This window comes from Scomber scombrus, chromosome 19 (genome assembly GCF_963691925.1).
Source record: "Scomber scombrus chromosome 19, fScoSco1.1, whole genome shotgun sequence".
Lineage (NCBI taxonomy): Eukaryota > Metazoa > Chordata > Actinopteri > Scombriformes > Scombridae > Scomber > Scomber scombrus.
In genome coordinates, this window is record NC_084988.1 from 11690447 (window position 1) to 11704080 (window position 13634).

At 41.4% G+C, this 13634-nt stretch overlaps 1 protein-coding gene across 2 annotated transcripts in view; it reads right to left on the reverse strand.

The window, feature by feature from the left end:
- Positions 1-5710: 5710 nt before the first annotated feature.
- The window catches only part of luzp1 (leucine zipper protein 1), a 43554-nt gene continuing 35630 nt past the window's right edge, over positions 5711-13634 (reverse strand). For both annotated transcript variants that reach the window (XM_062439951.1, XM_062439952.1), the window contains 2 exons: positions 8672-8956; positions 5711-7614 (listed from right to left, as the gene is read on the reverse strand). In XM_062439951.1, coding sequence (XP_062295935.1) covers positions 8714-8956 — 243 coding nt within the window. In that variant the 3' untranslated portion in view covers positions 5711-7614; positions 8672-8713. The remainder of the gene's footprint in view (positions 7615-8671; positions 8957-13634) is intronic.

A 13634-nucleotide genomic window follows, 5' to 3' on the forward strand; every position in this document is an offset into this window, starting at 1 on the left:
GGCACCCTCACCCCACCCACATCTGAATTTAGGACAGATTAAAACGCACAAGCAGGAGACAACGTTAACCCCTGACCCTCAAAGACACCCCCACGAAGAAACCGAGGCCTTCTCTTCATTCTTTTCTTGCAAGTTAAAAACTACATGAAGCCTTGAGGCTGCAAGCGTTCATGATTAACAATAGGCCTTTTTCACTGCACATTAGTAGGAAAAGCGCAGGTGTTACTAATAACATTAACGATGGCTCTGCACAATTCAAGCCTGCACAGTATCAGCACCCTGAAACCAAAGCAGCTACACAGACTTCAGCCATAATTAATGTTATTGTTTGCACCTGTGCTTTTCCTACTTTGAAATGTCAAAATGTCTTCAGTGAAAAAGCCTGGATTGATGCTTTATACTTTCAGTTCTGTTCACAGGAAAATACCTTAATTTAAAGGATCTGAGCACTTCTTCTACCACTGTAGCCTATAGTGGTTGTGAAATTCCCCACATTACTGCGACTTTCTAAAAGCATCTTGTGACACCATGAAATATGATGGGATTAACTGCTAATGCAAGTGAAATGGCAAACTGAAGTGGAACAAGAAATGAAAATTTAAGGGGGACATATGTTCATGAATAAGTGAATTTCACATTCATGGCAGAATATTTCAAATTAGTTAAGGGAACTTAATATAAATATATCTATAAATATCTATTTATTTGTGCTTTTCTATAAATATATATATCAATTACATCATTCACTTGCACTGGAAATGCCATTTTGAAATCCACAAGGAGGAAGAAGGCCTCAATAGACCAAAATGCACTGCACCAGAGATAATTTGTTCTTCACTGGAAAGTTTTGATCTTAGTCTATTAGTATTACTCTCTACCTCTCACATTAAAGCCATGCAGCTGAATGCAACACGTTCAGGCCTGTCCTCTGGAGTACGCAGCTGTTCTGGGAAATGTAGGAAATTACCAGGCAACGCGAGATGAAGTGGGTAAAATTAAAACTCCTGAAATTGCACTGAGCATCACCGATGGTTCATAAAAATAACTGAACCTGAGAATCAGACTGTGGTTATTAAAAGTACAGTGCAGATTGTGATGGATTATTTAAAGAAACCAGAAGTTGCGGGGGGGAAAGAACTGCTGGCGTTCACAAAGCGAGGCGTAGCTGTTTAAGAGAAAGTTGTGCGTGCTGACTTTGCATTCCACAACAGCTTGTGGTTTTCCTCTTTGTACCTGACCAATTTGCCTCATTTGTCTGCCTGCTTATTTTGCATACCGTCAGCTGCTGTTCTCTCTCTCTCCTCTGAACAAACCAGGGGATTGGACAGAGTTCACAAAGACACACACACACACGTACAGAGGGTGCACTGCTATGAAATCAAAACTTGCTGAGCTTGTTCAACAAAAGGCATAAAAGAGATTAACATACGTGGTTGCCTTTTACTCAGAATCAGCTCTGCTCACACACATGTTCCAACTTGGGAGACGTGTTACAAACAGGTTCGTTTTTTATTTTTATTGGAATACATATGGTCTGCTGTACAGTTGGCAGCTTCAAGAGACCTACATGCAGAGTGCGCCAGCCACAGTAAGGTTAAAACATGCACAATGTATTAAGTCTAAAAATGAAAAGAAAAAAACAAAAAAAACAGCCTTCCTAAACAGTCCATCTCGCATTGCTGACACACTGACAAGAAATAATAAATCATAAAACCCTTTTGATCTGATTTCATTACATACATTTTTGTGTTTGACACCTCTGTCTGTTAGTCTCCTTCTTCTGCACACAAATTAATTTATTAACACTCACAAATTAAAAAGACAAAACCAAACAGTTCCAACCCAAAGGTATGATTGTACAGGCCTGAAATTCTTGTGTATGTGTGTAAGAGAGATGAGCTCTTACTTCCTATGAGATTATTCCTACTAGTTTATGTTCATGTGTGTATGTATATATACATATATATATACATATATACATATATACACACACACACACACACACACACACACACACACTTATGTATGTGCGTCTGAGGGCCTCTACTCTTCTTTCTTTGGCTGCACTTACTAACATACAACACTGAAGATGTACAAACCCTGAATTTATGAGCAAGGGAGCTCGCAGAGCAGCAGAGGCCGGAGTGCTACATGGTTCCCGATAAAAACAGGGGGGCGACACATGGCGAACCATTCAGCTCTGCGGACCTACTCGCCTCTGATAAAACGCACATAGCTCTCATTCTTCAATGACTATGACACAATCCTGGCCTCCCTCTCTCTCTCTCTCTCTCTATTAAATGGTCTCTCTCTGATCCACGGTGTATCACCGTGTCTCTGGGTCGTGAGAAATGTCTTGCATTAAAATAACAAAACACAAAATACAGGAAGAAGAACTCTCCAGGAGTGTTATAACAATGAGGAAGAAACATTATCTTGCAAAAAAATATCATTCTTAAAATCAAGATGACAAATACTTAAAATATTTCAATAATAAGGCCCACTTTACAAAATTACAAGATTTTCCTTAAATAAAATCTATCCGACATAAGACATCTTTTGTTTAACAAAGAAATAAAAACAGGTAAGCAGAAAAAAACCTCAAATTGATTATTTCCCCTCTATTTCAGGATCTTAGGGACAGGGTACCCATCTGGGGAAACACTGGCACTGTCTCTCACTGTAAACTGGAAATACTGTGGAATGATTTTGGCACAATGCTAAAAGGCTGAGATGCAGCTTAACAGGGCGCCACACCTCGAGAAATGTTGTTCAAATGCACAACAATGTCCTTTCTTAATCTGGTGAGATGATTCTTAAATACTTTTTTTCTAATTTGGCTGGTGCAAAAAACACATTGGCTACATTACATTCAGCAAACAGCTACCGAGTTTGATTCTGGGACACGAAAGAGGAAGCAGGGAAACTTTTTGACAAAGGGGAATAAGGGGAGGGCATTAGTCGTTTGAGGTCTTAAAGTTAAGTGCTGGTTAAGTGCGGATTACAGCCTACGACACTCAATGACACCATGACCCTGGCCTCACAATGGAGGCCTTTGAGGACAAGGGGCCTGCTCGCTGCCCGAAAGCCATTTCTGCCTTGCAACTCCAATCTCCACTAAGTACATTCTAGTCTACTTTATAAAAAAGGGGAAAAAACTGACTTGAAAATAACGGATGTTTATACATACACCACCAGAGCTTTGGAGGTTTTCTGTTAACTATTTCGCTGGAAGAAGAAAGTAGAAGCAGCCTCTTTTCTCTCCACTCCACTTAACTTCAATACCTCTTTTTGGCCTTTTCATTCAAACTCTAACAGCAGCTATCATCCGGATTCTCTGATTCAACAACGTTTTTGCAAAGCTGCCATCACTCAGGGATGAGAGGAACAAAAGCCACAGAAGTTTTGAACCCTGTAAAGACTTCACTCGAATCCCACATGTCCAGTCAGCACATTCCTTAATGATACAAATGAGACCTATAACATGTGAGTAATGGCATGTTGTCCAAAGCCACAACTGGACACATCCAAGTCCAGGTGCAGGTCTTCATCCTGGCACACACAAGAGTCCATTTGGGCAGCAGTGGGCAGAGTGGATGTAAGGTCGGGTTAGCAGTGGCATTAGTGTACTGTGGGGCCTTGTAAGGAAGAAAGGCAGCGTGCATAGCAGAGGATGGAGTTTCAACTTTGCACCTTAAAAAAGATCTTTCTTTGAAGCAGGTCTCCAGGAGGGAAACCCACAAACACGTCATAAAACCTACAGTTTCCGACAGCTGGGGGCTCCTTCTGGGACCCCTGACTCGATTCCTCTCTTCAGGGTAACAGGAGAGAGAAAGGTTAAAGACGGTAGAATGTAAGACAGACAAATAAATGGCAATGGTTGCACAGTATGGCTATAGTAAGGACGGATGAAACTGTAGACCGTAATTTAATGGGCGGAGGAAAATAGGTGACACAGGAAACTTTACGGGGGCAGCAAGTGCAGGAAAAGGGTTGAGGAGGGCATCGGTGTTAGCGCTTGCATCACCCGGTTGCTACACACACTAATCCTGACCAACAGTGATGTCAGCCTCAAAAACAAAACATAAAAACAACTCTGACAAACACGCACGTGTGTTTGTCAGAGTTGTTTTTATGTATGTTATGGCGCTGAATGACATCACTTGTCATTCAGCGCCTTTTTATTTGGGGATCTGCAGCGGGCACACACCAGATCACGTGTCGAGCTTTAAACGAAAGCCTTCGCTGACGTTAATAACAACTCGCACCAATATACAACCAAGTGCATCTCTGGCAGGATGAGCACTGGCAGAACTTGATATGCGATACCCTCCTCTGTTTTAATTATCCCTAACGTGGACTTCACTGCCAAGCCGTCTGTTGTCTTCCCTCCTGTATTTAGAAGCCCTGAGTCAAGACGTAGAGACAGGATTAGATGCAGCCGTGACCTCTGACCTTTTGGCTACCAAGGGAGCTACCCATCATTATCTGGTGACAGGTCTCTGGCCTCCAATAAACAATTCTCTGGACCAACAACACATATCATCACTGGTAAAGACCACAGCTTTCCCTTTTAGGAAATGAGAATCCAAGGAGGATGTGGATAAATAGAAAGGCTGAAGGAGGGACAGTTGGTTTCTCTGATATGCTAAAAGGAAAACTGGAATTGGTTGAAAAGATTGTGGAAAATATGGCATTCCCTCTTGGTAAATGAGAAGAGTGGTAGTAGAAACAATAACAGAGGGAAGGACTATATGATCGACTGTTGGCATGTGCGCCGAGAGCTCTTAACAGCACGTCTGGTCTGTTTTTTGCTCTATCATAAAGCCAGCAGAGGCCACATGGCAATCCTTTCTGAGGCTGCGCTGCACCCAGCGACTCTGACAGACAAATCCAAAGGATATAGCTTTTTGGGCGGTGCGGTCTATATTCTTTAAAAGGGTACTTTGAAGTTGCATTCGGAAGAAAAAAAAAAAAGCATATTCTCAGGAACCTTGTCTTGATATTCCCTCAGGGAAGAGTTCCTCAAATTGAACCAAAATAATTTTACAATGTTCCATACAACAATCCCTCAAATGTTAAAAATATACAGTAAAAAAAAATGTAACCTTACAATCAGTAATGCATGTCATTTATCTGCAGAATTTGGTGCAAGTCTGAAGTTGTCGGGACAATCCTCTATTCTATATCTCAAGGCACAGATGAACGTACTGTAGATATCTAGAAGTTAAAGTAATGTGAAAATAAACATCAGCAATGATGGTAATTTTGAAGGTAAACACATTTTTCAATTTGGACTTAGCGGACTTATCACTATACAGTCATCACATCCACTTTATATGACTGACTGATATAGTTACAGACATTGCATGGGTGCGGGGGGGCAGTTCACAGATTGCATATAATCTCCTGCTTGCATAAACAGTAAAGTGGCAAAGCGGCGACAGACTGCTGTCACCTGAAAGAAACCTGTATATATATATATATATATATATATATATATATATATATATATATATATATATATATATATATATGAAGACTAATAAATATTACAGCTAGATGGTGGCTGGTAGATACAGGAGAACTGAAACCATCTCCAGCAGGGTCTGACACAACAGCATTAAAATCCATAACAGCAGAGGAGCCAGATGGAAACCAGACTTTAAAAGTTCTTCAGTGGATCCCACGTGTCCCCAGTTGTCACAGTTATGGTTTTGTGATCTTAAAGACCGCAGTCATGTTGAACTGGTGCATCAAGCCGTTAAGCGATTGGTCATTCACAGCTGCATTCCTTAGCAACATTTGTACATTTTGTTGTAGGATTTACATTGCCTGTTGTACTGAAGTGAATGTGTCAGACCTAAAACCAGCAGGGGTCTATTAAAAGACAGTTTGAAAATGTCTGAGGTCTCTGACATAGCTTTGCACCACATTTTACCTCAAAGAATACACATTTTCTATAACTGGCCAATGGCAAAAATTTAATTTTATGGCACCCCCATTGCTTTTATGGCCCCCGCCAATGAGACATTGCTCCAACATACCAACCGTAAGTTGATATTTTATAAAATAACAAAATAATACACCTCTATAGAAATAAGAAATGGAGATAAACTGGGACGATTCGCACGGCGAACCCAGTCGCATCACAAGCTGGACTGTCAGTTCCTTGTGGTTAAAAGTCCAAACCCCCCTCCTGGTGTCTTCCTATGACTGACTGGCTGGCATGTCCACAGTGTTTGCAGCAGCACTGAAAATATGTCCGCCTTGCCAGGCCAGGTTTGCTAGTAATCCAAGGTCCAATGTTCTGTTTAAACAGAAACTCCATTTAACTATGGCTCTCTCAAAATACATGAATGAGGACAGTTGCAACAGCTGTAAAACAAAGCACCATGGAAATTGTAGCATGGTTTGAGGTTAAACAACCCTCACCCCCCTCCCGCATCCCCTCAATTTTTTTCTACATGTGCATTGCATTTCATTGCGTGCAAACATTTTTTTGTCTTGACATGGTTGGGCAGAAAGGGAAAAGATGATTCAGAACAGGAAGCGAATTACTAAGAATCAAAATAACTGGTTAAGATGGCACAAAGCATAAATAAGGTCCCAGTCTGTCAGGTATAATGTATATAAATGTGTGTCTGCTCCTAAAATGCATCCAACCAGCAATCCTTTAAGCAGAGTACATGCTGAGTCACAATCTTTCAAGTGCTCTTCATTTATTACTTAAAAACATGCAAATGCTCTCTCAACATCTAAGACCTCAAATTAAATCCAGTTTTGAGGCTGGCGCATGCCAGAAAGTGGTGACACGGGTTAAAAATAAATCTAAAGTTTAAATGTGCATGTGTTTGTACGTTTTGTGGATTTACGTGTGAGAAGTCAGGAAAAAGGGACATATGGCCTTGTTTTATTATCAAAGCAAATATGAGCTCAGTAAAAAAAAGTATCATGATGCGACCCTAACCCAAAAAAAAGAGTAATTCGCTTCCTGTTTTTGGTCACATTTAAAGTAAAGATCCTCTAGTTTGTGAAGTATTCTGCATGAAGATCCAACCCTGCGAGATGAAGATGCATCTTTAACATTGTACTGCTGCTGATTAAACATAGTGTTGTCTTTTCATTGATAACAAAAAGGTTGCAACTCTGATTTGATGCAAAAGGGACACATCCAGCTCCACTGAGGTCACAGTAATGGTCCTCTGAGGAAAGGCATTGAGTCCTCCTTTCCTCTAACTCTCTTTAAACCCTCTCTGGCACACAGAAAAATCACCAGGCGTCCCCCAGCATGCCAGCCTCTCCCTTGTCAAGCTCCAGGATTACACTATAATACATCCAACACAAGAAGCAGAAGAGGATACATGGGCTGGTGAGGCAACCTCCACAAACACTGTACAGGCACTGTCTTTCCATTTATGCCTCTTTTGGGATAGAGAAAGTTCCGGATAGGAAGAGCTGTTCACTTCTCAGTGTACACTCTCAGGTCAGAGTGAGGATGTCAAGGCTGTGGTTTGTTGTTCTGGATGCCTGCAAATGTTATTTTGTTGTTATTTTTCTTGTAATAAAAGCTGCAGATGTTGTTGGAGATGGTGGTGACACAGAGGTGGAGTGCTGTTAAAAAAAGAGGAAACAGATCTTACTTAATACTCTTCTCACTTTATGTGTCCCCTTGACACTTCATCACATCTATACATCTTTCTTTATAAACAGATTTGTAATTAAACAAGCTGAGGATTGCATAGCTAATCTGGTCAATGGCATTCAAGATTAAAGAAAAACATCTAATATCATGATTATATAATAGAATACAAAACTTTACCAAAAAACTGTTTATGTCAGATAGAAATAGGAGAGAATCAGGCCTGGAGACAACTGAGAATGATTGGAGTAATTTACTGGAAAGCCAGACTCCCACTACCAACTCAAGGTCCTGGTTTTGTTGGTAATGTTGGAACTTATGTTGGAAGAACATAACATGATAATTTTCTATTCCATAATTAAATTTTATACAGAGATTCTCAGGGACAAAATGAAGGCTGGAGGCAGTGTTATGAAAAGTAGTCAGCCTTCTTCCCCCCCCACATTTTCTGGGTTTCTCCTCCTATTTCATCCACACTGGCAAGAGACTGATGTCATGAAATATTTGGAATAAAGGTTGTGTCTATTGTGCCATTATACCAGAGGAAAATACCTCATAAACTTCTGAATATCTCTTAATATACTTTTAATTGCTATACTGTAAAGTGACATTGACCTTTATCTAAAGATTAGAATGTTTTAAGTACCTGAAAAAATGACTACTCACCCTTTAAACTTGAATAATAATAGCAAAAAAAACCCAAACTGATTTGTTTCGACACTGCCCAAAAGACTTTCTTAGTTCGGTTACACTAAAGTTCCTAAGGAATGGCCTTGCTCATGGGCACTACAGCCGCTTAAATAAAGTGAGTCTGGGACTACTGCTGCCACCATGATGGATGTACAACAGCCAGTGTTGTGTCAGTGTCAGCTTGATACTGCAAATGTGATGTGTAAGCCCTTTAAGAGATGTGACATAATTACAAATGAGTAATTAATATCAGGTTCCTTTGATGAATGAGTGTTTGTCTTTGTTTAATGTTTTAAGAGAAAGAGAGAAAAGAAAAGAACAGAGGCTGTCATCTTCTACCTGTCCTCTATGTTGCTGACGTCCTGCTCAGACCTGGGAGGTCTAGTGATGTTCAGACTGACGGTGGCTCCACGGTCGGTTCCCGGCTCCACTCCTCCCCTCGGCCCTGGCTCCTGACCCTTGACTCCGACCAGACCAGGGCTCCCCTCTGGACATGGCCCCTGCTGTCTTGGACCCCCGATCATAAGAGCTCCCCAGGTGGTGTGAGTCGCTGCTGGGTATCTGTCGTCTCCAGGAGGCCGGGCTGTGGCTCGTGTTGGGACTGGGCTCTACACCATCAGTGGCCTGAAGAGGTTAAAAATGTAGATAATGAGTCAGTCAACACAAAGTTTCTAGCAGCTCCAGAAAGTTTGTGTTCAATAAGTGGATTGAGTTGGGATCAAATTAAAACAGAGGTCACTTAATTCAATAAATCTCATAGTTATGTACAGGAGATGTAGGCATTTTGTTTGAATGGTTTGGGGCCTTGTTTGGACTTTTGTATTATGTGGGCATTAAATACATGCTGTTTATGTTAACTGGTGTGTGACAAGGAAAGTCTGCCATGTGGATTTGTGCCAGGGGAAAAATCCCCAACCAAAAACCCCAAACTGAGAGATTTATAATTTGGTGGCTGCAACGGCACGTCCCCTTTCATAACCTCAGTAACCCTGCTCTAAGAAAGCGAGAGTTAGATGACGATGCAGTTCCTAAAACACACAGGAACAGCACCCCGCTCCTGTAATTTCAGCTTTAAAAAAGCACCATAATTAGTGACATTTGGTGGGTTGGAGTTGGCTTCTGATGCAGTTTTAGAACACATTCTCGCTAATTGGCTTTAATGGAGCCCTGCTGGACTGCCTTTCTCCGTCTCCAGGGGTAACAGACAGGAAATAAGTCACCGGCTAACCCTGGCAAGTAGGCGTGCTCTATGTGGTCACTTCCTGCTCCAGTCACCGAGGGGAGGAAACGGCAGAGTGGCATATTCTCCTTCTATGGTAAGCTACTGCTGCAGGACTGGGGGCTTTCACAAGGTTGCTATGTAATGTGCTTCCAGTGTTCCTCCTACACTCAGCAGGAGGCTTGTACACTATTCAGCATTCTGTAATGGACTTAAAATAATAAACTGAACAGAAAAAACACAGTATGTTTCCTCTGGCTAAAACAAAAAGCTTAAAAATGAATTAACACTAAACTAAACCTTTTTAAAAAAAAAAGATGTGTAGCTTCAGTAAAAGGAAAAGTAAGTAAAGTCTGTGTGTGCCAATGGAGAGATTTTTCCCATGTGGCTAAAAGTTAATTTAAGAAAATATTTGGGGTAGAGGAACATCAGCCTGTAATAGGTGCTGTTAAGTAAGTTGATGTGCCACAGCAGAGGAAATCTACTGGGAACAGCAAGTGCTGCCGTCATCACAGACCTGCTCCTGCTCACATCTGAATGCCTTCGGCCCTGGAAACCCACATTTACAGGCTGTCACATAAGAAACATTAAATCGTCTCTGGAAACACAGCATACCAGACAACATAATGAAGAGAGAAAAGGTGGGACTGAGAAAAGCAGCGCTCTTGGGTACAAACACTTGGCTGTGGACAAAATACTCTCCTGTTGTAAGATAAATCAAGTTTTAGGCTTCACAGTTCAATATTTACATTTATGGAATTCATTCATTAAGCCCTTATTTGTTAAATGTGCCGCGTGTACTCTGGATTTTTCAGGCAAACAAAGGATTTATCAGTGCCGTTTATAAGAAAACCAAAGAGAAGCTGTGAGTCTGCTTTCTAATACAGCATGAAGGCCAACAGATTTAAGAAATAACACGGGAACAGAAGGAACGTGTCAGAGCTCCTGCAGAACAAATTAGATCCCTGCTTTAAATCTTTCTGCCCTTGGTCTCACACACACAATTTTAAGGAACGATGTTGCTTCGCCAACTCAAACTCTTAAATCACCTCTTCAGGAAGACAATACTCTTGACACTTAAGTTTAAGTTTGTGTTTGATTTGTTCAGATGATAATTGTTGGTTGTGATTAATAAAACGCTATTGATTTGTTGCTTCTCATGGGTCATTTGTGCAGTGTCTGTTGTCTGAAAACACCATGCTGCAGTCTGCTGCACAGATTGTTTTTCCAGAGGGATTTTTCCCCGCGGGTCACATCAGGCGAACAGTGAAGAGCAGAGCAGCTCGGATCCCACACTTTACCTTGCCGCTGCTGGTTTTTGACTCAACAAAGGATGTTTTGGTATCTCGCTCATTAGCCATATCGGCCCCGCTGTCCTCAGCCAAACATAAGTTCACGGCTCATTCATGTACAGGCTGAGGTTTCCTGCTGCTACAGAGGGGAGGAAGTACTACAATACTGTTCTGTTCTGTACTCTGAGGTGTGGAGTGACAGCTACAGAGAGAAACCACTCCTCATTTTAACACTGAACTATTAGGCATATTCATATCGGAATTGAACTTCAAGTCTGTTTTTGACAAAATATCAACCAAATATAAACTATTTCCCCACGACTACTTTTCACCACCTCTATTATCAGAGCCAATGGCAATACTAAGAGTCTACAGCCATGTTTGCAGCTCTGTAAGCTTTGAGCTAAATGCTAACATCAGTAAGCTAACACAACCACAATGACTGTGCCGACATGCTGATGTTTAGCAGATATTGGCTGCTGTGAATGGCATTAATTTTGCAGGTATTTGGTCTAAACCAAAGTATTACACAAACTATCACTTTGACCCGATAGTGGTGAAAAATCAAAGGTTAAGGGAGTTGTGACAGTTTGCAATGTAGGGAACATGGATATCAAGTCTCATAACTGAGGAGATATTTCACTTCAAACTAGAAATCTGAACCATATTGTTATTGGAGGGACGACCAAAGTCACACGGATTCATTGTCTGGCAAACACAAATATCTGTTCAAAATATTGTGTCAACCCATTTAGTAGATGTAAAGATATTTCCATGGATAAGTACAAAGTCTTTCCTGCTGGTGGTGCTAAAAGAAAATTCAGGGCATCACCAAAGTCAGCGGGCTTCATCCTCTGGGGATCATGAATGTCTGTACCACATTTCATGGAAATCCATCTAATAGTTCAGTCTGGACCAATGTGGTGGACAGAGTTGTTAGCTCAATAACTCAGACGACAACTGTACGTTTTCATGACTTTACTCAAACTCGTGCACGACTACAACAAAGACTGACTCAGCCCTTCCTCACTCCGAACATACAAAACATTCGAACATGCGCAGTCGGGAAAGTAGCACATAACAAACTCCCCTTTTCTCTTCAAAGAAATACAGTGCAAAGAACATATTCCTTTTTAAATGGCCTTAACATATAACCAGGTTTAAAGTTTCAACTTTAATAACAGAGTAGAACAGTAGAGAAAAAGTCTTTGTTGTTTAGTCCATTTAGCTTTTAAGCTGCCATACACCTTCGCTGAGAGCCCTCAGCAAAACGAGTGCAGACGTCCCCTTCCTGGTCAAGCAGTCAGCGAGCTGTTCCTTAGTAGTTGACCACATGATCTGCTGAATAGTCCCAGAGCTGACGAGTTCCTTGATACTACTGATCTCGAGTCTGAGTCTTTTCTCTGTGACTGATTTGGTGGATTTGATAGCATCAAAAAGAGAGTGGTTGTCTGTTACACACACAATAGGCAAATTGTTGCGTGTACAGTCACCTGTGGTGAGCTCTGAATAGTGAAGCTAAGAAGACTGCACTGTCGATGCCATCTCCAAGTGCCAAAGTCTCTCCAGCTAAAGTGCTTCGGACAACTCTCCTGATGCTTTTTGATTGCCAGCATATAGGTGAGAATCTTCCAACCTCTCCCATAAGCATGATTAGATGCCCCCCTTGAGTGCCTCCATCAGGAAGATTTCCCATGGATGAATCACTGAACACCACCAGCTTTAGGGAGCTGTCTTTTCCCAAGTACTGAAACCTCAAAGTCACTTCCTCTGACTTCAGTTTTCTGATCAGTTTATTTGCACAATGCACAGTCTGAACAGTGGCGTGCTTTGTACTGGACGGTAGGATGGATATGTCACACATTATGTCAGGACTGCTTTGCCTCGCCACCCACAATATCTGGCCAATCTTTGACCTAAGCATATCATATTCAGTGTCTGTTAAGGGGGCCTCTCGCTGTGTGGCTCTGGTGGGATCCACAGGAATGGGCTGAAGATTTTTTATGTACATCCATTGTTGCACCTGTATATCATCCTCCACAGAGAGAACCTCCATTCCAATGTAGTTGAAGCTGTTGTGTTCTTCCCACCCAATTTGAAAAGCAGCTTTCAAGTGAGGGATGACTGTCATGGAGAAAGTTTCTGAACCCCCCCAGATAAAGTCGTCCACATGACAAGCAAGAACTGTCATGCTTCTTTTTATCCAAGTCAGTAACAAGTCTCCAGATTTCGACTTCATTTTTCCAACTTTCGTAAGATTTTTTCTCATCAAACGCTGGCAGAACTTTATAATTACCAGCGGCCATCCTCTGCTACCAATGTTAACTCAATAACTCCGACGACAACTGTACGTTTTCATGACTTTACTCAAACTCGTGCACGACTACAACAAAGACTGACTCAGCCCTCACTCCGAACATACAAAACATTTGCACATGCGCCGTCGGGAAAGTAGCACATAACAAGAGTGACATTGCATCCATCAAACCATGCTGCTAGTGTGGCAAAACATTTGCACCATTAATACTGGTCTGAAGAAACCAGACCCAACAGTCAAGGTTTCAACTGACTGAAGGACAGCCATGATGATATGACCATGACCTTTCAATCGATGAAGAGATGTTATTTTCTGTCCCCACATGGGTTGAATAGATGCCATCCAAATAATTTATACATGAAGGTTAAAAAAAGAAATGTAATCAATAGGCTATTAGTTTGCCAAGGCTGCTACAGGGAACTTTAGGGAATTGGGAATGTTGTCTCCTCCTGAATGGCAGTTCATCTGCAGTGC